At 32.5% G+C, this 27654-nt stretch overlaps 1 protein-coding gene across 1 annotated transcript in view; it reads left to right on the top strand.

Annotated features, from left to right (window-relative positions):
* LOC143240563 (reelin-like) overlaps positions 1-27654 on the top strand; it is a 161122-nt gene that overhangs the window by 102927 nt on the left and 30541 nt on the right. Inside the window, exons 41-48 of the mRNA XM_076483209.1 lie at positions 3617-3767; positions 8904-9153; positions 13502-13643; positions 14470-14577; positions 16046-16214; positions 16992-17132; positions 17649-17823; positions 19012-19205. Of these exons, the coding sequence (XP_076339324.1) occupies positions 3617-3767; positions 8904-9153; positions 13502-13643; positions 14470-14577; positions 16046-16214; positions 16992-17132; positions 17649-17823; positions 19012-19205 (1330 nt within the window). The remainder of the gene's footprint in view (positions 1-3616; positions 3768-8903; positions 9154-13501; positions 13644-14469; positions 14578-16045; positions 16215-16991; positions 17133-17648; positions 17824-19011; positions 19206-27654) is intronic.

Here is a 27654-nt window from a genome sequence, read left to right as displayed (position 1 = left end):
GGAAATGTAAGAGCACAATTACATTATTTTCTAAACTTCCTTCACCACAGTTTCATGACATCTCTAGGTTCTGGTGTCAGGTTTGGCCATTCAGTTTACATCTCTACCTTCATTATTCTTCAAAACCTGAGCCATGTATGGCACACAGAGGTACACAGAGAATGGATCTTTGTTCCCAGGCTAGGAGGGAATTGTTAGCCAAGGGGGCAGTAGAGGGAGTTCACCCCCTTCTTTTGAGATAATATTCCCATTTATTTGTTGGACCCAAGAAGACAGAAGATTAGTGTCTAATCATCAGTCTTACTTGCCTTAACCAGTTCTTAGTTCCTTGTTGGTTTATTATGGAGTCCTTTCTTAGCCTATGATGGCATTTTTCACAAGGTCCATGGATGATCAAGTTCATTGTTACTGATGCATATCTCTACATTCTCATAGTGGAGTTATCCCACTTATTTCTGCATTTTGTGTACAAAGGTCAGGTTCTACACTTCAGGGCTCTGCCTTTTGGCTTAGTATTTGTCTTCTACAGAATGGCACAAGCTTCTTCTCATCATCTTCATTCTTTAAACGTGTGCATGCATCATTTTATAAATGGTCAGTTGGTCGACTAACACACACAGATCTACCTTTTAGAAGCCATCAAGACAGGCTTCCTTATTATATACATAGATAGATAATATTAATATTGAAAAGTTAAGTAAAATAAAACAAAGTTAAAAGGAAGAACTGTGTTATAAACAAAAATAAACTGAAACAAAAATGAAAATACCCACAGGGTATAAGCTATAATGTGGAATATAAAATGTACCCTAGGTTTTAGAGATGATTGCAGAAGTAGGACACATATTTCAGTGGGGATATACCATCTATTAATCTTAATCTCTGTTCACCAGTTTCTTATAAAGAATAATTAAACAGTTTCTTATAAAGAATAATTAAATGATGAATTAAAATAAAATGAGCAAAAGAATAGAAATAGAAGTTAGGAGAGTGAAGTGCTCAAGCCCACATTGTCCCATAACTATATCACTCTTTACTGCCTGCAGACAGTTGTGGGAAGGTGACTACTCTGCAAAGTAAAGAAGAAGAAGAAGATTGCTATAAACAAAACAAGCTGAAACACAAATAAAAAATGCTCCATCAATAGAAAAGATTCCTATGGTACAGACTATAATGTGGGATATAAAATGTACCCTTGGTTTTAGAGGTGACTGTGGAAGCAGGACCCATGTTATGGTGGGGATACGTCATTTATCATATTTAACCTCCATTCACGAATATCATATAAAAAATAATTGAACAATGAAATAAAATGAAATAAGAAAAGGAAAAAAAATATAAATTAGGAGAGTGAGATATGGGTGCTCATATATATATACATGCATTAAGCCCAAACAAAAATTAAATTAAAAATACTCCATAAATTAAAAGGATCCCAGGACACAGTCTATAGGTTGTGCCCTGAGTTTTAAGGGTGTCTGTGGAAGTAGGACCCATATTACAGTGGTGATACATTATCTATTTGTCTTAATCTCCATTTGATAGTCTCATATTAAGAAATTTTTTGAGGGTGTCTGTGGAAATAGGACCCATATTACAGTGGGGATACATTATCTATTTGTCTTAATCTCCATTTGATAGTCTCATATTAAGAAATTTATAAAACAAAATAGGTTGATTATTTTTTATTTTCCAAAACTTCTTACTTAATATCTACATTTCTAATTTTATCAAATTTAATTGCAGATTTATGGATTTTAGAAATAGCATATAGAAAAGATAAATCTACAGAAGAATTGGGTTTATAATAAAGTGTATTTATAAGCTTCAATAAAATTATTAATTATTGTATCTTTGTTTAATAAGTTTAAATTTTGTGTGCTATTGATTTTGTTTATCATAATTATTAAAACCTTTTACAAATGAATCCAAAATTAGAACTAGATTTATCATTGGGAACTATACAATATTTTTCTCGTAATTCTTGAATCTTATTTTTCAGCTGATGAAATGATAAATCTGTACGTTAATTCTTTAATTTTTATGCTGGATAATTTAAATCTTATTTTTCTAAGTACATAAATTTTCCATTCTGAAAACCACTTAGTTGAATAAGATATAATAAAGTTTCAAAATGTATTCATCAATACTGTTTTCAATAGATTTTACAATGCTTTTTTTAAATTTTTTGGCAAGTTTAGATTGTTTTTAAGTAATTCACACAATAATTTATCTTTTATAATTTCCAAGTTACCAATAATATGTTTTTGAAAAGTATCAATAAATAAACTATTTTCACACATACAAGATAAATTATTAACTTCATCTACATTTAAATTAGTTAAAAACTTATAATAATGGACCAATGTGTTTGTGACTAATGGAAGGCTTTAAGTTTTTACAAGGAAATATATTTCTTATGGATTGATGAATAATTTTAGAAACCTACAAGTCATTGAATACTTTGTTTAAAATTAATTATTAAATATGAAGTCTATTTGCAGTTTTTCTTTTTCAGTCTTTCATGAATCATTAACTTTTAATCTATTTTATAATGTCTATGAGTAAATGTTTTGCATGATTATTTGGAAAACCAAACTTTAATTATATTAATTAATACTCTTATTTTAGGAAGTTTAAGCTGATAAATCTTTTAAAAATATAGTTTATATTCATTAACACTAAAATAGCTAAATTACTGCAAAATTCTAAAACATCAATCTATTTTAGTTTGTTTTATGAAAAAAGGTATATATATAGAAAACTTAATGACACAGTAACTATTACTCAATTTCATGACAGAAGAGTTATTAATTTCTTGGTTTAATCTGCAAGGATATAATGTTCTCAGTTTCAAAATATAGAAGTTCTGTTACTGAAGTTTATTGGTACCTTAATTAACAGTTTCTAATATAGTTATCTTAACAGAATTTTGTAGTAATTCTAAAAAAAATCAACCTAGATACAGACATTAAAAAAAAAATTAAACTCACTGTAATAATGAATTTCCTACAAGTTAAGTGCCCCAGGGCTGCATCACAGGTAAATCTGGTCCTGTCAGCCCACTGTTTGTTAGGTGTGGATCCATTTGATTGCTGCTTTTTACAAAATGTTCAGGGTTACAGTGCTGATTCTCATTCATTTGAATGTAATGCAGCATGTTGGTTTTTAAAACTATTAAGGTTTTTTTAATGAAACTGTCTATTTGTTGGATTTCATTCAAACACTGTATATTTTTACGTTTCATTTGTTAAAATTTAATTAATTACAGTTGATTTAGTTAATTCCAAACTTTGAATATTGATTAATGCAAATCAAATGCCTGCTTCAGTAACTCTGTGTAATTAATATTTATTCAGATTTGTAATTGTATTCTAACAGGTGAACTAAAGGATCAAAAACTTGACATTTATACTTGAATAACAATATTTTGATTATTTTATTTAGTAAAGTTACTTATAAGTTATTTTTGCATTTGTAGACAGGAATATTTTATGACTGAGGAAGAAAAACCAGTTTTTATTTTGGCAAAAATACTTATGCTTAGAAATGTTTATGGATGCTATGCTGTATCTTTGATTATAATATTGTTAGATTGTATGTTTAATTTCTACAGGTGATTCAGTTGATCCAAAACTATGGGAAAGATGGAGTGGTGCAGAAGTGTCTTCTGGATGTGGTGTCCTTATCACAGGTTCAAGTCTTTACTTCTCACAACAAGGAGAGAGGATGTTGGTAACTCTGGATCTGGACTTGTCTGTTGTCAGGTATAGAACCAATTTGAAATACTATGAAAAAAAATGTGCTAAAAAGTTAGATGAAATTGATTCTACCTCTATGTAGAAAACTTTCTGGATTAAAATCTGTTCCAGGGCCTAACTGTATTAACTCCCAAACCAACTTGTTTTTATATTTTACATTCCTGACTGTGTCTATGTGTTGCATCATAAGTAGTAGTTTTATGTTTTTAGTGTTACAACACTAAATGTAAAGAACTAACCTCAAAAAAATTAGTTCAAAATCACTCATTTTTTGTAAGGTACATGAGTTGACCTCAACAGTAACTAGTTACATTAATTGCAGTGTAGATAGTATATTTGTTTATATTTCTTTTTTAACTTAATTCATCAGGGATCCTGTTTAGAAACTTGCGAATTCAGACTTCACGAGCAATTTTAGGGTAAAGGGTGATACAAAAAATAATAATTTTGTAGTTGCAAAGGCTGGTTGTATGTTAATGCTTATCAAAAGAATAGTTTGTTCAGAATGCCAGTTTTTCCCAAACCAATGTTTTCATTGTTGTTAAACCCATAATTTTTTTTGCAAATAATCAGATACGAAATTGAGTAATGCTATAGAACTTTCTTTTGTGTAAAGTTAAAAGTATTTGTTTAGAAATGCAAACATTAATTGTTGATTATTATTGAAATGATATCATCCATTAGGTATGTAATTGATAAAGCATTGAAGACTGGTTTGTTTTGTTTTTTGCAGTGAAATTGATCATGGATAGATGATACAAACTGCTCAGAAACATTATTAATTCTCAGCTGGTACCTCACTTCTTCACACAGAGTAGCATGATCCTTCTATATCATCTGTGATGACATAATCATGTGATGATAGGCCTCCACACAGAAAGGCAACACAAACTTCTTGCATAGTAACCTCTCCTCCCAAGTACTTGCAATCAAAATAACTTCATTTTTTTCCTCAGCATTGTCTGAAACAAATGTGTTTTTACACTCATTAATGAATTATGTGAGATGCGCCATAGTTTACAAAACTACATTTTATTGGAGTTTAACCTATTTTTTTCATTTTCCCTATACAGAGAAAAAAGAATTTCCTTGCTTACCCACATCAGTTTTCAAGTGATGGTAACCTATGTTTCATCCTGTGATAGTGACAGTGTTCTTAATGTGGGACCTGTGTTTATTTTGGCTACTGGGGGTTCATTGTCTGTTAAGCATACGACAACTATTGTTCAGTGTGTTGTGGGTTCCTTCATACCCACTTAGCTTCCATTTCTAGTCCAATTGGCTGAGATTCCTTCTCCCCTATTTGAACATGATCAGAATGATAATTTGCCTGGCTATTTCCATGTAGGTACAGTTTTTCATGTGGAGGACAATCCTTACAGTTCTAATCATTTCATTGACATGATTTTGCAAGTATATTCTTTTTTTTTCTTCTTTATCATTTGACTTCTCCTGTGTTTTACAACATGAAACTCACACTTAAGAACACTTCGTTTTCACTCCTTCACCTGACATATTTGGGTCCATGCAGAATAATTTTTTGAACAATTGTACATCTGTACTAAAGTGCCCTGTCCTTCTCATCTTCTTGGCTCTTTTGTCCTGGTTTACTGCCATTCATTGTTTCCATTCCTCAATTTGCAGTCTTTTGTATTTATTTTATCTGATTTAAAGATGTACCCCTTAACTTCTGATTCTTTTTCTAGTGTCATTTTTTCATCTTCTTCTTCCATCTTGATTCAGTTACTTCTTATCAATTCATCTTAAGTCTGTGGCATTTCATTGTGCTCCAGATGAGTTTTCTGAAGAGTATTTTTCTCTTCCTTGTTACCTCATTGGCTCCCAAATCTTCTACTCTATCTCTCTGTATTTTATCCTTCTGCTGTTGGGACTTGTTGGGACAGGATGTTATTAGTTAAGGTATACTTTCCTTATGCTTATTTTCCTTGTGCTCTATTTTTTTGCCCAAAGTTCTTTGGAGTGTTTCTGACTCCTGGGAGACCCCAGTTAGGTCAGCTTGGCATCAATTCTCATTATATATTATTATTTCTAATTTTTTTGTACCTTGCCTTTCTGTTCGTGTTCCTAGTTCTACTGAATCCACTTCTACCCATTCCAGTTTCCTGGCCTTCTTCTATTTCCACTCCTCCTACTTCCTGGTGTAAGTGTTATTGCTTTGTGTAAGGGTTTTCAGGTTCTTATCCACAGCCTATCTCTTCACTTTCTCCTCCTTTTCCTTCCTTCTGTTTTCTCCTTTATCTTTTATATCTTGAATATGTGGTCTCAGATCCCTTGGCCAAGAATATCATTAAGAGGATGTTTAACCATATACCGGATTATTATTTTAGTTTCTTTGTGGTCTCCAAGAAAACTGAGGATTGACATTAGGTCATGAACCTGTTATTTTGCTACAAGTTTCATATTATTCCTTGCTTCCACATGGAAGGTTTCTTTTCTCTCAAATTATTCTTTCCATTTAGACTGTTAAGGTCAACATTTCAGACATTCTTTTGCACATTCCTATTACCCTGTCCTCTAAATGTTTCTTTGTTTTGCAGATTGCTTCACTTAACTGAACGTAGGGTTCTACCCATTTAGACTGTTAAGGTCAACATTTCAGACATTCTTTTGCACATTCCTATTACCCTGTCCTCTAAATGTTTCTTTGTTTTGCAGATCGCTTCACATAACTGAACTTAGGGTTCTACCCATGAAGTGGTCTTTCCATCTGTAGACTTTTCATTGGGTTTACTTTCAGTTGGACATGTATCTCATTAATGTCTTTGTCATTCCTCTCAACACCAAACTTCCCCTCTTCCAGTCTCCAGTTCATCATTCTTTGGTCCTGGTGGTTGATGCTCTTAGCCAGGATGATCTCACCTTTTCCTTTATGTCTGTCCTCTTCATCTTCTCCCTAGTGCCCTTCCTTTGATGTGCAGTGCTCCTGGTCGGATCCTCTTGGTGACATCTCTTTGGCTGGCACGACCTTGATTTTCTCTACTTCATCATTTAACATCCAGGTCAGCTTATTTAACCTCTCCTATTCCCCTTCTCTCTTGCTTCAATTACAGTTCCATTATCTTCATGTATTGAAATTGTTTGGTCTATTGACCATAAGACTAAACTTTCTGACTGTGTAACCCTTTTCTTATCATCTTTCAGCTCTGTTTGTATGTCAATAGAAGTAGCAAGTTTTACAGTACTGGTCCATTATATACTCTATTCCTGCAGACCATTTTGTGATCCATTTTTCATTCTTTTTTTACATAATTGATCCACCATAAAGTGTAGGTTTCCACTATTGCTGGTTATCAGATGCCTTTATACATTACATTTTGCCTTTTCTATTCCTTTCTGTTTTTCTCTATTCTTCTGTTCTGTTTAATCCAATCCTTCTTTTTTCACCAACCCGTTTGTTTTACTCCTATGCCTTGATGGTTTTACACTCTCTCACAAGTGCTGCTTTTGATCTGTTGACTTCATGTTCCTTATACAATCTCTATCTGAAGACATATTTTCTTTTCACTTGTGATCTACATTGATCATATATGTGTACTATAATGTTTCCCACATTCTCTTTCACCATACTTACTTCATCCTCTACCAAAACGTGACCTTTCTTCCTAAAACTTTGGGTGCTCAGGTGGGTGTTCATTATTTCACATTTTATCAAATCATATTCCTCAACTGTTTAACTCTTGCATCTCATTTACAGCCCTTGTACAAAATCCTTTTGATTGGGAGGTGGATGAATCAACACATGTTCAACTCCCATTATATTCTTCATTTGGCTGTTTCATCTCCTGCAGAATTTTAACTCACTCCAGTTGCTGCTCTTCATTAAAACTACACACTGTTTTTGAGAGGGGTAAGTACATTTCTTTTATATTACCCTTTTCCCTTTTACAGCATTTGTAAGGGGATTGGTGATGACACCCAAAGTATGCTTATTCTCCAAAATTGCATTGGGCCAGGAATAATGAAAAGAGCTCATGCCGTTTGCTCTGGCTCTACTGGTGCCCACTGTCAAGGTTGGGTGTTCCACAAGACTGCTAGACATATATCCTTGTGGTATTATTCAAATTTCTAATCTAGATAGTACCATTCCAACAATAAAGTTAATGCTAACTTCTTTAGCTCATGTTTGCGAACTTTTCAAAATAGTGTTTTGCAGTCACTCAAATGGAATTCTGAGCACTTTTCTCATCTCGCCAACACAAATTCTCCTTTCCCTTCTTCAAGTGGAGCATGAGATACCTTAGCCACTTACCAGTTCCAAGCAATTAGGGTGATGTATCTCATAGAGTTTCTCACTGATTGTGTACAGTATAATATGGTGGGAAGTAGGATGGTGGTGGCATTGTCTGTGTAATGTGACTCACTCCTCAAACAACTAGTATGCCTTCTTCCTGCAGTAGAATGAGTTCATCACCCCTGTTCATTTGACTCAAAGTCAGGCACTCACGAAATTCCTTGGCATGCCAACCACTTATGTGCCAATGCTCTTCTATCCATCCAAACAATTCTGTCCATCCCTGTGACACTTGGGGTTCTTTTGCCTTTCCCTTTCTTTCCTTCTGGGTGAAGAGTATATCTTGGTTGAAAGAAGATGTTGTCTTTCACAGGTGTACCTTTCAGGAGCTCCTGCCATTAGGTATTACACTCCATGAGCTTTCTCTTCAGGTGCCTTCTAAAGGATCTCATCTAGGTTTAATGTTTGCACCAGCCCCTTGACCACTTTGGGGTGCTAGTTATTCTGTGTGAAAGGTAAGGTGCCATCTTAGAAGCTTAAATATTTCTTGGCTGACAATGTATTTATGACAGATGCTCTTTTTGCTTCATCTGAAAATGACGTTATTTCAAGTACAAGCACTTAGGGGGAGCTATTGTGCAAGGTGATTGTGTTCTCCTCCTACTGGTGGGACTGTCATTTATGTTTTGTGCAATTAAATATGTTTTAGGCCAGATAGGTTCTTGTTTTTTTGTAAAAAAGAATACCTATTTTAAATATTTGTCTTAAAGTTTTCAGTTTTGTTTGAAAATTATTACTGTAGAGAATAAACTTTTTCTAGATGTAACCTTAAGTGTATTTAGATTTAACATTATAATAATTAGATACCTAACATATTTTCTGATCTTTAGTTCTGTTCAGTTCTATATAAAACTGGGCTGTGAATCTGTACCTCCTTCACCTACTGCTCAACCAGTACTCTTACAGTTTTCTGTGGATGGAGGTGTGAATTGGTGGCTGCTTGAGGAGTTTAGTTTTGGAAATAAGGAACATTATGTAGCTCTTGAATTACCTCCTCATGCTCGTACCAACACAACAAGATTACGTTGGTGGCAACCTTCAATTAATGGAATATTTCTTGAAGATTGGGCTATTGATCAAGTGAGTTGCTATTATGAATATAAATACTTACTAATGTATAGATTTAAGGGGGTTCCAGCTGATTTAGTCTGTTTCATTTTCATGGTGAATTAATGGAAAATACTTTATAACCTTCACAGCTGTCAGTCACTGAAAAGTATGCTCTAAGAAATTTGCTTGAGTTTTAGTTATTACATATTACCAATCAATAAAGGAATATTATAATGATGTGACAGAAAAAGTTAACTGTTGATATGTGTTTATTCATTGAGTACACATGTACAAAAAACACACCTAAGTACAGGTGGCAGCACTTATCTCAATATTCTTAACACTCCCACTTAATTTTAAGTTTTACACAAACTTACAATTACTGTCAATAATCTTTTCACCCTTCCTTATGTAAACACATGGATCTGCTGAACTCTAAACAAATTCCAGTTCCATCATCTGTTCATGAAATGATTTGTTCCAACAGCATGGTAACTGTTGTAATTTATACAGTGATTTTTTTCAGTTTTCACACAAGGTTTTCCTTCCCTGGAACAGCGTAGCCTTCCGATTGTTCCATGTTTATATCTTCATCCAGATTTCCATTCAGAAATGCAGTTATGACATCCATCTGGTGAATTTTCAAGTTGTTCTGCACAGCAAATGCAATCAAGGAGCGAATTGATGCTTGGCACACCACTGGGGAGAAGGTTTCCTCATAATCCAGACCATAATTCTGCGAGTAACCTTTGACCACCAGTCTACTCTTGAACCTCTCTTAAATTTCAGTATTTCCATACTTAACATTGAATACCCACTTAGAACCTACAGGTTTTCTTCCAACTGGTAACTCCACCAGTTCCCAGATGTCATTTTCTTGTAAAGACTCAAATTCCAGATCTGTAGCTGACTTCCACTCCTTTGCATTGTCACTTGACATTGCTTCACTTAATATGCTTGGCTCTAACATACTGCATAGGTTTGCAGTGTGACACACTGATTCATTTGCTGCTGCCATATCAGCATACTCGTCATATCCATAGCAGATGGGGTTTCCTGTTTCTTGTTGGTCATTCAGCTTTAGCTTTAACTTCTGTTTCTTGGTCCACATGATGAAATATACTCATTTGTCACAGGCTCTTGAGCAAATTATGTTTCATTAAAGATAACATCTCGCCGTATGAAAATCTTCCTGGATTTTTCATCATACAGTCGATATCCCTTGGTGCAGTTATCATATCCAATGAAACGTACCTTCACAGATTTCATGTTTAATTTCTGTCTTGACGCATCTGGCACATGTGCATATGCAAGACATCCGAACACTTTCATGTGTTCTACATCTGGTTTCTTCCCATACCATCTCTCATATGGTGTACTACCATCTTTTATTGCCAATGTGGATACTCTGTTACCCACATACGCTGCAGTAGCTACAGCTTCTGCCCAGTACATTCTTGGTAACTTAGCATGTGACAGCATGCTTCTTGCTGATTCCACAAGAGTTCTGTTTCTTCTCTCAGCAACACCATTTTGCTCTGGACAATATGCTACTGACACTTCATGATGAATGCCTCTTGACTTCAAATATTGCTGGAACTCATTTCACATATATTTTCTGCCATTATCTGTGCACAGGGTTTTAATGCACTCTCCAGATTCATTTGAGAACAACTTCTCAAATTCCGTGAATTTCTCAAAGACTTCTGACTTCTGTTTCAAGAAATACACTGTGCAGCATCTTGAGTAATCATCAATAAATGTAACAAAGTACTTGCTATCTCCAATAGATGGAGTTTGCATAGGACAACAGACATCACTGTGTACCAGTTGTAGTCTTCCCTTTGATCTGATTTCTTCCACTGACTTAAATGGCTTCCTTTGCATTTTACCTTCAGTGCATCCCTCACAGAAACTGGCTTCATCAGACTTCTGGAATTTGATTCCACTCCTGACAAGCTTCTGTAACTGTGAAACACTGACATGCCCTAGTCGTTGATGCCATGTATCCAAGCCATTCATGCTGCTGTTTGAAGCTACTGAGGCATTCTCAATAACATTGGTCTTATAGTCCAGTTGGTATAGACCATCATTCTTTCTTGTACCCATGCCATGGAGTTGTCCTGATGTAACAGCGATTTACTCCAAACTGCACAATATTTCCTTTTTCAGTAGCAGCTCCTAATGAAAATAGATTGCTAGCTAATTTTGGTATATGAAGGACACTCTGCATTGTGACATGCTTTGAATTACTGACTTTAAATGTCATTTCTAGTTTACAGTTTTCAACTCCAAGAGCTTCAACAGTTCTTCCATCACCAATCCTAACTTACTGAGGTGTGCTAAACTTGTGATAGTATGTTCCTCTGGTGTGTCATATGCCTAGATGCACCAGAATTTGCCCCAACCACAGCAAGCTGATCTGTTAATTCCTTCATTTGTTTCAAATATTCCTGGACTGTCATGCTTTCTTTCATCTTACATCGAAAATACTTATTTTTCAGGAATAGTTTATTGGCTGGTGTGTTCCTATCAAAGTGAGCATGCAGTACATTCCATGCTTCCTTAGGAGTTGTGCATGAGGTGACAAGATAGAGTTGTGCACCTTGAATATTCAGAACAATTGTTGAAAATGTTCTTTCCCTTTTCCTGTTGAAAGCTGCCCTTGTTTGATCATTGGCTGTCTCTGCCAATACCTCTGTTTCAGTCACATTGTCTCATAGGCCTTTTCCTCTCAATAAATGTTCCATTTGAAATTTTTACGTAGTCTAATTATTTTCTCCCAACTTACCAATTGATATTTTATATTCCATTGTCAAACTATTTCTACCACAACTGTAATATTCCTTTCTTTGATTTAGATCTATTTCTCCCTTTATATGACTTGAGAAAATAGAGTGTCAATCAATATTTTTCTTACAGTTTATCTTCGTATTTCACAATGGCTTCCAGACAAAGGAAATGAATCACACAGCGCTTATGATAAATTATCCATGTAAATCTTGTGACATCCAACAAAAATTGTCATCCAAAACTGTTCCACAGTAATCCTCAGTATCTCCTGGATTACTTGTACTAACAATTTTAAAAGAGTTTCATCTGTTTAAGCTCTATTAGAGCATTCCTGGGCCCATAACCTGTTGGTTTGTGTTTATTCATTGACTACACTTGTATAAAAAAAAAATAACCTAACTACAGGTACCAGCACTTATCTCAATATTCTTAACATTAACTTGGTGTAAATTAACATTTTTTTATCTGTGCTAATTTAGAGAATAGTTTGTTTTTAACAAAACCCAGCTTATTCTGTCATGTAAGCATGAATATTGCAGATATTGTTGGTAATTTCACTTTTATCTATTAACTTGCTAATTTTCTTTGCTAAATTTTAACAATGAAAAATTGTTAAAACATTATTACCTAAATTTTTCTACCCTTTAATCTTATGATTGGAAAAGAGCTATTGTTCATAAATTTTTACATATTTTGACATAAGTGGTCTTCATAGTTTGACAAATTCTGTACTTCTTTTTGACAAAGTTACATTATTAAAAGCTATTTGTTAATGATGCTTGAATTATAGACATTTATTTTCATAAATCAAACATCATTTTTAAAAAGTAATATCATCATAAGTTCTTTTTGGAAAAATAGTAACACCTTTCATTAATTGATGAAGGAACTTTTTTTCTCTCCAACATGACTAGAATCTCTAGTGGATTTTGAACAGGATGGTTTTTAGTCTCAGTTATTGACTAGTAAATATAAAAGTCAAATGTATATCCTAAAGTTCACTGCTACAATATCACAATCTGTTATACAGTCTAATTGGCCATCAGCAGTTGTGTGGTTTAAACAATGATTACAAATCTTGTGATGGCTGATGATGATAAACTACTTCTTTTGTTAAATTAGTTGTGATATTTTGTATCCAAGTGTTTTAATTAACAATTTCCTGGATGAGGAAATATGGTTAATAGAAGTAAAATTTCCAGCATAACTTTCTAAAAATAACAGAAAATATTGTTACTTCTGTATTATATCATCAGATGTTAAAACTTTTTACAGATTGTTGTATACATTTGATTAAATTTGGCAGGACTGTTAGTTTTCTTTGGTTTAGTCAACATAGTGGTTTTCAATATGAATTGTTTTGAATTTTAATGGCAGAATAAATTTTAGTAATAAAATGATATAAAATAAAAACACTGTTTTTGTTTCAAGGAAAATCATTGTTTATTAACATTTTTGGAATGTAATAACTTAATTGCTAACATATTTTGTGTAAAAATTTTATTGGGTTTATTGTAGACATACTAGATTTAAGAAACATGATAATGTCAAGAAACTACTAAATGTTTCATTCCAATATTTTGAGATCTATATTGGGGGTGATGTAAATGGCCTTCCAACACTAAATGATGACTTCACTGCAACTCATGAGGCAAACTGGATATTAACTCCTGGGGCCAAACTAGAACCTGTTTGTGGACGTCTTGACAATGCTCTTCATTTTGATGGTGACAATTCTTTTTCTTAAGAACTAAAAAATATTTTGAATGCAAAACATTTTTCTGTGCTAAACAAAAAAGCGATTTAAAGAAATTTTCAGGAAAAAGAAGGAAAACAGATTATATTTAAAAAGTGTTTTTAAGCTGTATATTGTCTTTTCATTGTGGTTATAGTTTTAGTAAATGTTACACAAAACAACTAGAGAAATCATATTTTTGTTAGTGTGTTGCTACATGACAAAATACAAAAGAAAATTAGCTACTAGAGAGTCTTTTTTTAATTAACCTGTATTTATTTTTTTATTGTAAAATGAATTTGATTGACTTGTGGAGAAACTTTGAAAATGTTGAGGATTTAATTATTTTTATTTTTCATGTAGAATCTATTTTAGAATCAAACAACCTTTTTCAAATATAAATATTTTTTATTAAAAAGTCTTTCACACACCCATGACATGCTCCCATAAAATTTGTATTGAAAGACAGCAGTAGCCTCTATTCTGTGAATGAATATAATATTATTGACAAAATATTAAAGTTAAGGAACAGCTTAGAACATACAAGTATGTGGGAGAATTTTAATACTCACATTATTGTAATTTTGCACACTATTTTACTTTCTTCCATGTTTATTTTTTTATTAGCAATAATAATCATCAATGTAAGTTTTATGTTGTTGCACAATTTAATATTGAAAAAGTTTTATTTGCTCTAAAGCAGTTCTATGTATTCATTTTTTAAATATAAATAACATATAGGAAATAGTTTTAGTATTTAAGCATGTTTATTTATTTGTCCCATAAGGTTTAGATCTTTAACTAGTTTTAAAACTTAGGTCCTGATGACAAGCGGTTTGCAATTACAACAGATCTTCTGGTCACAGAATCTAGCTATATACAGTTTGAACTGGCAATGGGGTGCAAAGAGACCACGTCTTGTTATGGTAGGGATTAACTTCAATGTTAGATGTTGTTGTTGTTTTTTAAATCTTTTTTACACATTTTATTAAAATAAAAGTTGTCTTTTTCTGTGCTCAGGTTTTTTTACTAGTTGGTATTTCAAGTTTAATATGCAAAAAACACAAAACCAAAACCTGCTTTTCAGAATTACAAGTACATTTGATTTATTGTTTTATAGCTAATATTAACTGTTTCTTTTTCACTGAAGAGTGAGTACCTGTTAACACTGCATTTTTGTTGTTGGCCTCTTCTTCACTGCAGAAAGATTATGGAAAGAATTTCAGTGGTGTTCATATATCATTGTGTTCTATCTAAAATTACTGAAAAAAGTGTTAAAGTCTAATAAATGTATTACTATCCTTCTGATAGAATACATTATAATTTAAATTTTTGTAGTATAAAACTCAGAGGGCACTTTTTTTTTTTTTTTATAAAACTCCCCAAATAGGGTATTATGATAAGTTATGGAGCTTCATATAATTAAAATAAATATTTAATTTGTTATGTATCACCAAATATACAATATTGACAGAGTGATTAAAGTTAACTGTGTTTAAAACTTTCAAGAGTCTTTTTAGAAGTTTAAAAAAGTTTTATTTTGAAAATAGAGCTGGAAAAACAGAGTGCTTGCACCCCAAAATTGTTTTCTAGTGTATTTACATTATTAAATACTCTTACTAATGAGACTGCATGATTATGTACCACATTGCAAAGATAGTCATTTTAAACAGTTTACTTCATACATACATTGTGCTCTACAAAGACATTTCAGTAACCTGTGAAATTATAAGTATAGGTATATGTTGTGATATAAAAAATGTTGTAATTCAATTTATTTGTTTTGGGTATGTTTCAAGCTTACATGTTTTGCAGTGTAGTATGAGGAATGCCATTATCATAAATAACATTATTATGATGAAGATCACAATTTTCTGTTTAAAATATTGTTTCTCTAACTAAATATTTTATTTAATCAGCAGTACATGACAGGAAATATTAAAGAGGTTTTATGTTAAATTTAAACAAACTGTATGGCAATATGTTTAATGTGATGCCAGTGTACTAAATCATTCTTCAATAAGGCCAATTTCAGTTGAACCAAAGTCAGAGTATGTATTTAATTACTTTTGTTGTTAAGTATATTTCTCAAGTGTTATTCTTTAATGTGTTTAGAGATTTTGTGTTCTGATAAATAAAAGAGCACTTCGTGTATTTAGATATTTTCAAGTTTTTGTATTTTCAAATGATTCATGCCTGCAGCTCAGTAAATTTCAAAAATTATGTGAAATGATTTTTTTACAATTTCCTCCCTAAGTAATATACTTTTTGCAAATGCTTTAAAATAATAATAAAAAACATGCCATCTGAATCAAGGACATCTTATATTAGTTTGAACTTATATAAAGAAATATATTTTGTTAATTCAGTTCAACTGTATATCATTGATTTCAGAGGTAGCCTTAGAATATAGCACTGACATGGGAAAAAATTGGGCACTTGTGCTGAAACCTTGCTTGCCATCTAGTGGAAACTGTCCTGATTACTATGAAGGAAGTGTTTTTACTGCTGATTTTTATTATGCCTTAGAAAGAATAACAATTCTTCTTCCATACTATACAAGGTATAAAAGTGCAATGGTATAATATACTTATGTTTCTTTTAAACTGTGTAACTTAAAGGTCAAACTCTAAATAGATACACTGTAAAATTTTCAATCAGCTTTCCCAACTTAACTGTTTTCTGTAATGGTTTTCCTACACTTTTGAGTTTTTAATTTATTATTACTCTTTGTTAGTTTTTTTTTTGTCCTCTCTTTTTTCTATGCATTAGAAACTAGTATTTTTGGGGTGATTGTTGTGAGAAAGACTGTGTTAGCATAAAGCAAAAAATTAACACTGTTACATTAGTATTCTCATCCATGTTAATTTATGAAGAAAAATTGTAACTTACAAAAAATTTCTTTAATTTAGAGGTAAAGGGTCAAATATTTGTCTTTGTCAGCCACATATAAGTTAAATGTACAAAATGTTAATGTTTTTTACAGTTTAAAACTTTGCTTTTTCATATTTCATGTAATTACATAGTTAGAAAGATATTTTTATTACAGTCATGGTTATTCCTAAAATTGTCAAGAAACATCTGTATTTGGATGTGTGTGTTCCACAACAGTGGATATATGTATATATGCTCTTCCATGTTTTTATAAACTCACTAGGTTATTAAAAAATTGTTTTCATTATTTTTTATGCAGTTGTGTAAGTTTCAGTTTCATACAGGAGATTAATATTCAAAATCCTGAACTCTGTGGTTATGTATACTTCTTACTACTAACTGCTTTAATATAATTTTTTTTTACTTTTTGAAATGTAATTTTATTGGTAAAATAATTTGATTGTAGATCACACAACACACGATTTCGCTGGATTCAACATACACCATTTAAGAGTTCTGAATCATGGGCAGTGGGCCAGGTTTATATAGGAGATGAATGTGGCAACATGTGTTCAGGACATGGAAAATGTACATTTGGGGCTTGCAAGTAAGTTTACCATATTTTATAAACATGAAAATTCAAGGCCATATGCTTCTGTGAAGTATTTCTTTAATAATGTAATTTGTTAATTCAACGTAATTTTACAGACTTGATGAACCTGACTTCCCAATGAAAAACTTGTACAAGATGTTCATTGTACTTAACTTTTATGGAGTTTTCTATATAAAATAATGTGTTACTTCTTCTACCAGGAAATTATTCTCAATAAAGTATGATATTCTGTTGAATAGATAATTACATGGTTTGTTTTTGTTTTATTTTTTACTACCTGTGTCATGTTTATGATATATATATTTGAATAATGATATGTAACATTTTAAATGTACAAGTTTTCTCTAAACAGCTCTAAAGGATTTTAAGTCTGGGATATAAATCTAATTTTATTTATTCTTTAAATTATTGTTCAGACATTTTCTTATAAAAATATCATAAATAATTCACTTGATATTTTTAATAGATTGCTAATTTACCAAGATAATTTTCCCTTCTTCTTTACACTAGGTGTGATGATGGTTGGTCAGGTAATATCTGTAATTTTCCAAAGTCCCCTCTTCCTACTGAACTACGTGACACATTTACACTTAATCCATCTTCCAACTGGTTCAGGGTTAGTGGAAGTGTAGTGTCAGACTTGTGTGGTCCTGTGGGTTCTGGGATGGCATTGCATTTTTATGGAGTAAGTGTTGAATGTATATTGAACCAGCTTGCTGAAATAAATTTTGATTTACAATAAACAAACTAATTGTATTTTTAAACCAAGCCTAAGTGATTGTTTACTGAGATATTGTATTTAACTTTTAATAATTTTGCATGAGGTTTGTTTGTGAATCAGAACAATATTAAAAATTCAATTAACATTTAATGCTCAAAGTCAATGAATTTATTTTTCCATGTTTTTTTTAATTATATTGTAATTTCTAGTAAAAATATAGAACTTATGATAGATCTCTGTTTATCATCAACCATAGTTATATTTCAGGAAATAAATTTAACATATAATATTTTGACGATGTAGGTCAATATTATTGCTTGAAGTTTTCATGAATACTGTGCTAGACAAGATTAAATACTTTAACATTATCTCAGATTGAAATGTAAGAACCTCTTATACTTTTATAGTCTTTTATGCCAAAAATGGCTAAATACTTAATGTCCAGCACATGAAACAAGAAACTTTTTGATTGTTGAATTACATCTACTTACAACTTACATGATGAGTTTTTAGGATGTTTATTTTGTACAATTTATTTTATGATTAAAAAGATAAGAATGAGTCTAAAAGAATTCAATGAAGATAATGTTATTCACAAAATAAAATACATAATTTTAATATTTCAGTGAACCAAAACCTCTGTTAGAGTTATTTATATACGAATGTAGTGTAAAGATTTATGCATACATGTAGTTTACCCTATAAAAACCAACTGTTCAAAATTCCATAGCACATTTTAAGGGTGTATGAGTGTTTTAAAAATGTAATGCAATAAAATTGTTGGATAATGTTACAAAAGAACCTGGAAATAGTCTACTAGTAATATCAAAAAACATCAAAACAAAATGAGCTCTTGAATGTTTTATTTTGCCTATAAACTGAAAATATACTTCTTCTATTGCATGTAGTCATATATTAATAAAAAATAAACTTAAAATGATTTTTCACCAAAATGTATTTATATTTTCCTCAAAATTCAGTAGTACATTATATGTCTACATGTGATAAAAGAAATAATTAATGTTATACACAGTGAATGTTTTTGTTATTGACATGAAAATAATATTCACTCTTAAGACATTTTTTTGACATGTAATATTTGTGAACAGATCAAAAGAAAGATGAATAATAATAAGTGTTTTTTGATTATAGCACTGCACAAGACAGTTAATCACTAAAGATCTTGACCTTCGCAAAGCTGTAGTTGTTCAATTTTATTTCCGTTACGGTTGTATTACTTCACCAAAGAGTCGAGATCAGAGTGTTTTTCTCCAGTATTCCACAAATGGTGGAGTTACATGGGTTATGCTGAAGGAGATTTTTTATGAGTATCACATGACACCAAAGTAAGCTTTATGAGTTACTTCCTGCTTAAAATATTATATTTGTAATTTAAGTTACCATTATATTGATTCCTATTTTGTATCAAAATTGTAATTTTTTTATGTTTCTAATTGTGCATCTAAAATCAAGCAGAAATAAACACAAATCTGCAAAAGGTAAAACTTTTATAACCAAAATCTAACTTTGTCCCCTTCCATTAATCTTGTATTAGCAGCGATTTAGTGTTTTCATCTATATTATCAACCTTATTATCAACTTTAACTGGTAATAAGCCTAGAAAACTTTAACTGTATTATTTATGTCTGTCTTTCAAACTCTTTCTCTACTATCCCTTGGTGTGGATCATGGTTAGGAGACCTTCCAGAGAAGGTTCTGTTCTGTGCATGGTGACCCGTGAAAGGAGGAAAGGATCCTGGTGGTTGAGAGGTCCAACCCTAACACACCACTTTAGCCTTGAATTTCTGTAAATAGACAGTCTATTCTGTCTATTTAGACATTAGTTTAGACATTTAGACATTAAATTAGTGGCCCTCCCAGTGTCAATCAGCTGGTCTACTTGGGCTAGGGTCAACTGAGTACGTGTTGGAAGTTCTCAATAGGTGTTCTGGACATTGTGATTGATGCTGGTGTTTGGGTATAATGCTCAGGAAGCCATGATGTCACTGCAGTGTCCTTGTTTAGTAGTGTAGTGTATCCCTTTGTAGGGCTTCATGGTGTGTGAGGTTAGTGGGTACTTGATACTTTTACTGAACAGTTGCTGTCTCCCTTTTTAATCTTAGGGGACTTTAATGGACATAATTCCCTCTAGGGCAGTGCTAATATTGAGGGGAGGGGTCATTCTGTAGAGCATATGCTCTCAGATGATAACCCTTTCTCTCTTCAATAGTGGTACTTATACCTATTTTCATGCACCTAGTCATTTTTTATTGCTATTGGTCTCTCTGTCTGCTATCCTTCACTTTTCTTTCATTTCTCTTGTGGGTTTGATAGTGACCCATGGGGCAGTGATCATTTTCTTATAAATTTTTTAGGGAACTGGCCATGGTTGATGCCCTCTGACTCACATTCTGTGGTGGAAGCTGGACCAGACCAACTGGTCCTCTTTCACTGCTCTTTTGGAGCTTGATCCTGCCATCATCTGTAAGTTATTGATAGATGAATGTGTGGCAGCAGTAACTGATTGTATTGTCTAAGTTTCTCAATCTATTCCTAAAACCTTGTACATTTTCCATGGCATGGGAAACACAAAAAGGGACCTGGGATACTTTTCATATGTATCCCACACTTTAAAACCACATTGTTTTCCAGTGGACCCATGCATATGCTCAGCAAGTAAAATGTCAAAGCCAGAAGGAATCTTGAATTAAATTCACAACTAGCATCTCTTGTACCATCAGTTCCAAAGTCATATGGGACAAGATTTGGAAGATCAATGGGCAGTATACTTCTGCCTCCATTTTAATCTTGCTCTCCAATGTTGCTGATGCCTAGAGCATCATTGGTACTCTCAGTGAAAGTTTTTGTCGTGCCTCTAGCACTTCCAACTCATCCCCCACCTTCTTATCCATCAAGACTCGGGCAGAGCTATTGCTTCTTTCCTTTCAAGCTGATCATCTCTCTGACTTTACAGTGGTGGAACTCAAGCTTGATCTTCGTTGTTCTGGCAGTGCATCAGTCAGACCTGATGATATTCACTACAAGATGCTGTGCCATTTCTCTCCTGCCTCTCTGGCTATTCCTCTTCTTGTTTTTAACTGGATGTGGCAGGAGAGTATTTTTCCTGATGTTTGGCACCATACTATTGTCCTCTGTTTTTCCAAGCCTATGAAGGATTCCAAGATTCCTTCAAACTACTATCCAATTGCTTTGACAAGCAGTCTCTGGAAGATCTAAGAAAGAATGGTTAATGCTCATCTTTTTTGGTTCCTCAAATCAAACCACCTTCTTTTGCTCACCCAGTGTGGGTTCCAATGACAGCACTCCACTGTGGACCACCTGATTTGACTTGAAACATCAATCATGGAAGCCTTTCTCAAATTACAATATCCTTCTTCTGTATTTTTTTTTACCTTGAGAAGGCTTATGATGATACTACATGGAGGTATGATATTCTGTGAGACCTCCACTCATATGGATTGCGTGGCCCTTTTTATTAAACATTTTTTAATGGACTGGTGATTCCAAGCCCATGTGGATTTGACACTTTCTCGTTTTTTTTCCCACAGGAACTTGGAGACCCTCGGGGCTGTGCCTTTAGTGTCACACTTTTCATTATTAAGATTAATGTCATCAGTAGATAACCTCACCTACATTTGCAAACAGTCTCTATGTCTATGACTTTCACATCTCATGTCAGTCATTGAGCATTAGTTATATTAAGCAGCAGCTACATTCTGGGCCTGGTAATTTAGTCAAGTGTACCACAGGAAACAGTTTTACTTTTTCTTTCTCTATAACTGTCTGCATGCACTTCTGTTGCCTATGGGGTATTCACTCTGATCTCGAGCTCTGTCTCAGAGAAGTTGTGCTTGCCATGGTTCCTCAGGTAAAGTTCATGTGGTTTTTCTTTGACAGTAAGCTAACCTTTATTCTACACATCAAGCAGCTATGTGTCAAATGTACAAGGGCACTGAACGTCCTCTATGTCCTCTCTTCCACCTCATGGGGAGTGGATTGATGTTCTACGCTAAAAATCTTTAATGCCCTTATTCAATCAAAACTGGTCTATGGCTCTGACAGGACCTGTCTTGAAGTTGTTGAACTCTGTACACCATCGGGGTCTTTCTGCACTTCTCCAATCCATAGTTTGTACACTGAGTCTCATGAACCTCCTCTATACCTCTGCCATTTGCAATTGTCTTTACTGTATGCTTCGAAACTTTGATCCTTAGCACAACATCCCACCTGGAGTTGTGTTTTTGGTGGGCTGTGCTTTTTGAGATTAGACAGTCTGCCATTGTTCCTTTTGACCTTTGTATCTAGGCACATTCGACTGAATTGGGTCTGTCCTTGGATGACATTGCTGTCTCCACTGGTCAGCCCATCCCACTATGGCTTATTACCATCCCCAAATGTTACCTTTCTTTGAGTCATCTGAATAAGGTGGATATACCCATTTGGAAGTACTGTCTTCTATTTGCCAAACATCTTTCGAATCATCCTTCCATTCCCATTTATACAGTTGGTTCAAAAGCAGGTGACTCTGTGGGCACTGCCATGTTTTGTTGTGGTTTGATGGTTACACATAGGATCATCCCACTGTTCACTGTTGAAATGTATGCCATTTCTCTTGCCCTGGATCACATAGAAACTATGCAATACATGAACTGTACTATTTATATCAATTCACTTAGTTCTATACTGGCCCTGGAATTGCTTCACATAAGTTCTCACCCTGTTCTCATTGATATTCAAAACCAACTGGCCCATTTCTCTTTATCATCCATTTCTTCTGGATGCCAGGCCACATTGGTGTTTGCAGGAATGAGTTAATTGAGACAACAGCTAAGTATGTTGGCTCTGGTGCTATCACAGCCATCCTTGTCCCATACATGGTCCTGTATTCAAAACTCAGCTCCACACCAGTTGGCAGTTAACTTGGAGTGAGCAATGTGATAACAAGCTTTTTTAGGTCAAACCTTCTGTTGCTCTTTGGCCATCTTGCTTCCATAAGGATCAGAAGGAGGAAGTTGTTGTGGCTAGGCTACACGTTGGTCACAGTTTTTTAACTCATCATGTTCTTTTATGCACCAGCATGTTTTACTGTTGTGTGATTGATACAACCATCAGTGATGACAAAATTTTAGATGTATTTTTACTGTGGGTTCACCCTTGATGTTGGACAGTGTCATTGGCAATGGTGACACTGTTCACCTCAGTTGTGGTTTTAAATTTTTAAAAGTCATGGGTCTTTTTTAACTCTATGTAAGTTTTTATTTTGAAAATTGAAATTTGTTTACTTTTAACATGATTCCTTTTTACATATTTTAATAATTCTACTTTTATTTGTAATTTTTTACTGGTAAACATGTTTGGTGTGGATAACCTAGTTACTTTGCACTAATAAATGCTGAACAATCAACCAACCAACCATTCTATGTTATATGTTCAAGGACGTTTATGTTAGTATGATATTTTGATTTTATATTTTCTAGAACTTTGAGAAGCAATTCATAAAGATGCTTTTGGGACAATAACACAATCCATTTTTTTCTTGAGGGATCAAATATCACAATTTTTTAAAATTATATGTGTTGATGTTACATATTCATTGGTTTTCATAAATGATATAATCAGGTTATATATTTAAATTAATATATAAAGTTTTTAAACAACAATGGTATAAAAATGATTTATTTTTTGTGTGTGTGGTCACAGTCACTTTCCTAGCCCCTATTATACACATGTTTAAGAAATGAATAAAGTTCTTAAGCCCCTGAATAGTTTTTATTATTTTTATATGAAGTAGTTAATTGTGAAGGAGTGTGTATATATAGGCATTTTCTTATAACCATGAACTTGAATAAAAAATCAGTTTAAATTTTTTCCAGTAAATGTAGTATGCAGTAATAAGTACTGACATTAAAAACATAATAAAGTCTCTAGAAATTGTATTTATGTTCAAAAATTATTTTGAATGCAATATGAAGGAATTTTATGTTATCCCAATTTATTAATGATAAAACCCTAAAGGAGCTATTGCTTTAAAGCAAGTTGTCACTGATTCAAGGGGTGAACCCACAGTTAACATGTTGGCCATGCACTTGAGGATGCTCAAAACATAAATACCTGATCAAACTAAAATATTGACTTAGGAGTGGATTTACTAACACTTTAAAATACATTGGTCCCACTGAAAAAAAACCTTAAGAAACAAGGAAGCTGAAGAAGAATATATTTTATTAAAGATTAAGACTATCAAAACAACAACTGCAAAATGAATTTCATTTTTTTCTGGTGAAGAGTTGGAAAATTGCTGATAATATTATATGAGTTAGGAACTCATTATGGTAAGCCTATGAGAAAATATGTTTCTAATTTTTGTTCTGTTATGCCACTTCATTTGCAGTTGGGGTTCAATTCAGGATGGGAGATTTTTATTCAGGCTTGCATACTGATGCTACTAGTGTTGTGAGTATAGTTAGTAGCATCAGTGTATTAGGAATTATAGTTTCCTTACAAGCATTTAGAGCAGCAATGGCAGTTTCTGGTTTTTCATCAGTAGAGCTGTTCCAGTGTTGTTTCCAAGTAAACATTTCCACTTCACATTATTGTTCTGAGCCAAGTGAGAAAAAAACAGAACATTTTGCAACTGCCAGTGTAAAAGGATCCCCATTTTGTAGTAGCTTACCATATCTGAGTGGGTGTGAATAAGTTCAGTCTCAGATAATTCAGAAACTCTTGTAAATAGTTTGTTGAAATATCTCTGACTGACATGTTTCATATTCTCAAGGATAATTGTTGTGTCATTTATAAATTTCATTGCATGAACCAAGCCTTGAACAAAATATTTTATGGATTTTAGTGTCTTACATTCAAAATTTTATCAAATTACCTTTATTAATAGTTCACTATTATGTTTAATTATGCATTACCTATAACTAGTAGGAAGTAAAGGTTTTCATCCATCAAATGATGCATTGTATAATGTTGTGTTTTGAACAAACAAACATTAATTTCACTCAGAGTGCAAGCTTCATTCCTGTGAGAAAGTTAATAACTAAGTTGGATGAAGTTGTAACAGTTCTTGTTGCACATTTAGGAAGCCAAAAACAAAGCGAGAGTTAGGGAAAATTGTCTACTTTTTTGCATGCTATTAGTCTCTGTTCTTTTGTGCATTATTTAATTAAATAAAAATTATTTAGTGTATTACTACCATTAGTATAAATGAAAGTAGGGTTAAACTTTCCTGACAGTTGACAGAAAGAAAAAAAAGTGAGGGTAAGTACTTTGTTTGTTGTTTTTCATGTTTGTTCTTTATTTATTATTAGCTTTGCACAAAACACAAAAAACAAACAAACATTTATTATTATACAAGTAATTAAATCTAAAAATGTGGGTTTATTTCTGCTGGTTAAGATTAGATTAGTTAAAATAAACAATAATATAATAAAAATGTTTCATGAAGCATACATGTGACCAACTGATAGTTGTACATGGGTAATGTAATTTGACAAGGTAACATGAGATGCACTTTCTCCAGGTGGTTTACAAGTTATAATGGTGTAGATATTGGTTATACATAGTTCAAAAGACAATCAGAAGGGCAGTAAAACAATAAAATTTAGTTGTAAGTAGATGTATACTGTTACAAGCTTAAAACTACTAAGGATGAACAAATGTAATTTCATGTACCAATTTGAATTTTTTCTAAAAACAAAGAGTAATTTTGATTTATTTAGAAATTTTTTGGTGGATGTGAGGTTAATCAAATTGACTCATTTCATATTAAGACAGGGTAGGGAAAATAACACATAAAATGTAAAGTTTTACTGAAAAACACATTTGTAGTGTAATTAGGAGGTTTCATGCATTACATAAAGAAAATTTGAGATTTTTGAGATGAGAAAATGTATTTTTAATCTTAACATGAAAATTACTTTTCACAATGACTGCTCAAAACAAATTATATATTCATAGACAAATCTTTGTTTTAGTTTATTAAAAATACTTCACTAAAGATATGTTTTTGTTTTGTATATTAAAGGTTTATAATGTTAAATGTAAGACAGCCACATTTTGTGAAGATATACACAGTATACTGAAAGTTACAAGTATTAAATCTATTTAAGACTTTAAATGAGTACAAAGAGGTCATGTGGTGGGTCAAATTGACTGATCCTGTGTTGAGAAAGTTAATAATGGTTTCATTTTCAAACACAACTTTGTCTTCATCCCAGTGACCTTGTAATGGAATGTTTGTACAATGCATAGTTTTAACATTTCAATAGGAGATGAAAGAAGGGAACAATTTTTTGTACTTGTTCCATTCTTTTAATGCTAACTTTCTTATAAATATTTTCATATGGAATTTTAAGATATTTTAAAATGATTTGTGCACAATTTAGATGAAACTGAGTTTGACTATGTCTGAGGAAGTCACAACATTTCCCATTTAAATCTGAATAATCCTTTAAGGGATCATAACAAAGTGACCAATTTTATGTCTACAGTCTTCTCTGTCTGCCTGTAGTGTCCAGCATTTTAAATAATACAGATACAGCACGCCAAACTCCTTCGTGGTTTATATGATGGTTTCTTCAGTGTTCTTGAAGAAATATCTTACATTGTCTTCTCTTAACATCCCTCCAGGTTTTAAGAGACTAACTGTATATCCAAAGTCACTGTGAGGAATCCTATTACATATATTATTTGGAACTGGATTTAGAGCTATTTTGTTTGCATAATCTTTGGATGAGGCTAATGAGCAGCCACTTTCACCAGTTGAGTACTGCTTCTGAAAAACAAGATACCAATGAATTATTATGCAATTATTTTCCACTTCCAAGCTTGTAGGTGACATATGAAGAAAATTTTAGATATTACACATACACAGTTACATATTATCAATTATTTATAGGCTTATGCCACCTATAATTCATATATGTGTATATATTAAAATTGAGTTAATATAGATTGGCATACATTATCAATAGAAATAAAGTATATGTGCTAAGTTATCTACTGACAAATTATACAAATATGCTTTCAGTCTAGATACAGATTCTCTATATTTTATTAGTTATATATTAGAGTGTCGACATTTTTGACTGCAGTAATTATTACCAGGTTGGAAGCCCATCAAACATAAAAGTTGCTTGAAAATAAACAAGTTCCAGGAAACAGTTACATTAAAATTCAAATAAATAATAGATCTTTAAGATGTGCTTTGAATAAGTTGAAAACTGCATATGAATAGGTAATAAGCCAGAAAAAACAGATCTAATAAGCTTAACTTGTAAATTAAGATTGCACAAATAAATCATCTAAAACTTTTATAGATATCTTAACACTTTTATAGATCTTATAGTATAAATAAAGAAATAATGAAGAGGCTTCTCCATACAAAATAAAAGTTATGCATTGTATCTGAATAATAGTTTACAATGGATATAAAACTTCAAAGTAGACATATGCACCAAAAATTACAATTTTCTTAGATTCATATCTTAAGCTGCTATTGAAGTGTTTAGCAAAGGGCCTGCACATTAGACCTGATTTTACATTTGCTAATTGCTTTGAGAATGCCTACCAAAAGACACTGCATGATTTATATTAGCATGTTTTATGGCTGGCATAATTTGTAATATTTTCTTTAACAGTTGTGATTAATTTTAATAACAGAAAATGAAGTTAAACACATTTTCACTAATTACATTAATAAATAGTCTACAAGACTTAAATAATGGAAGGAACTGTAGATTTTTAATCTATACAAGATTTTTATTGATT

This window comes from Tachypleus tridentatus, chromosome 13 (genome assembly GCF_004210375.1).
Source record: "Tachypleus tridentatus isolate NWPU-2018 chromosome 13, ASM421037v1, whole genome shotgun sequence".
Taxonomy (NCBI): domain Eukaryota; kingdom Metazoa; phylum Arthropoda; class Merostomata; order Xiphosura; family Limulidae; genus Tachypleus; species Tachypleus tridentatus.
This window is presented reverse-complemented; position numbering and strand designations above follow the sequence as displayed.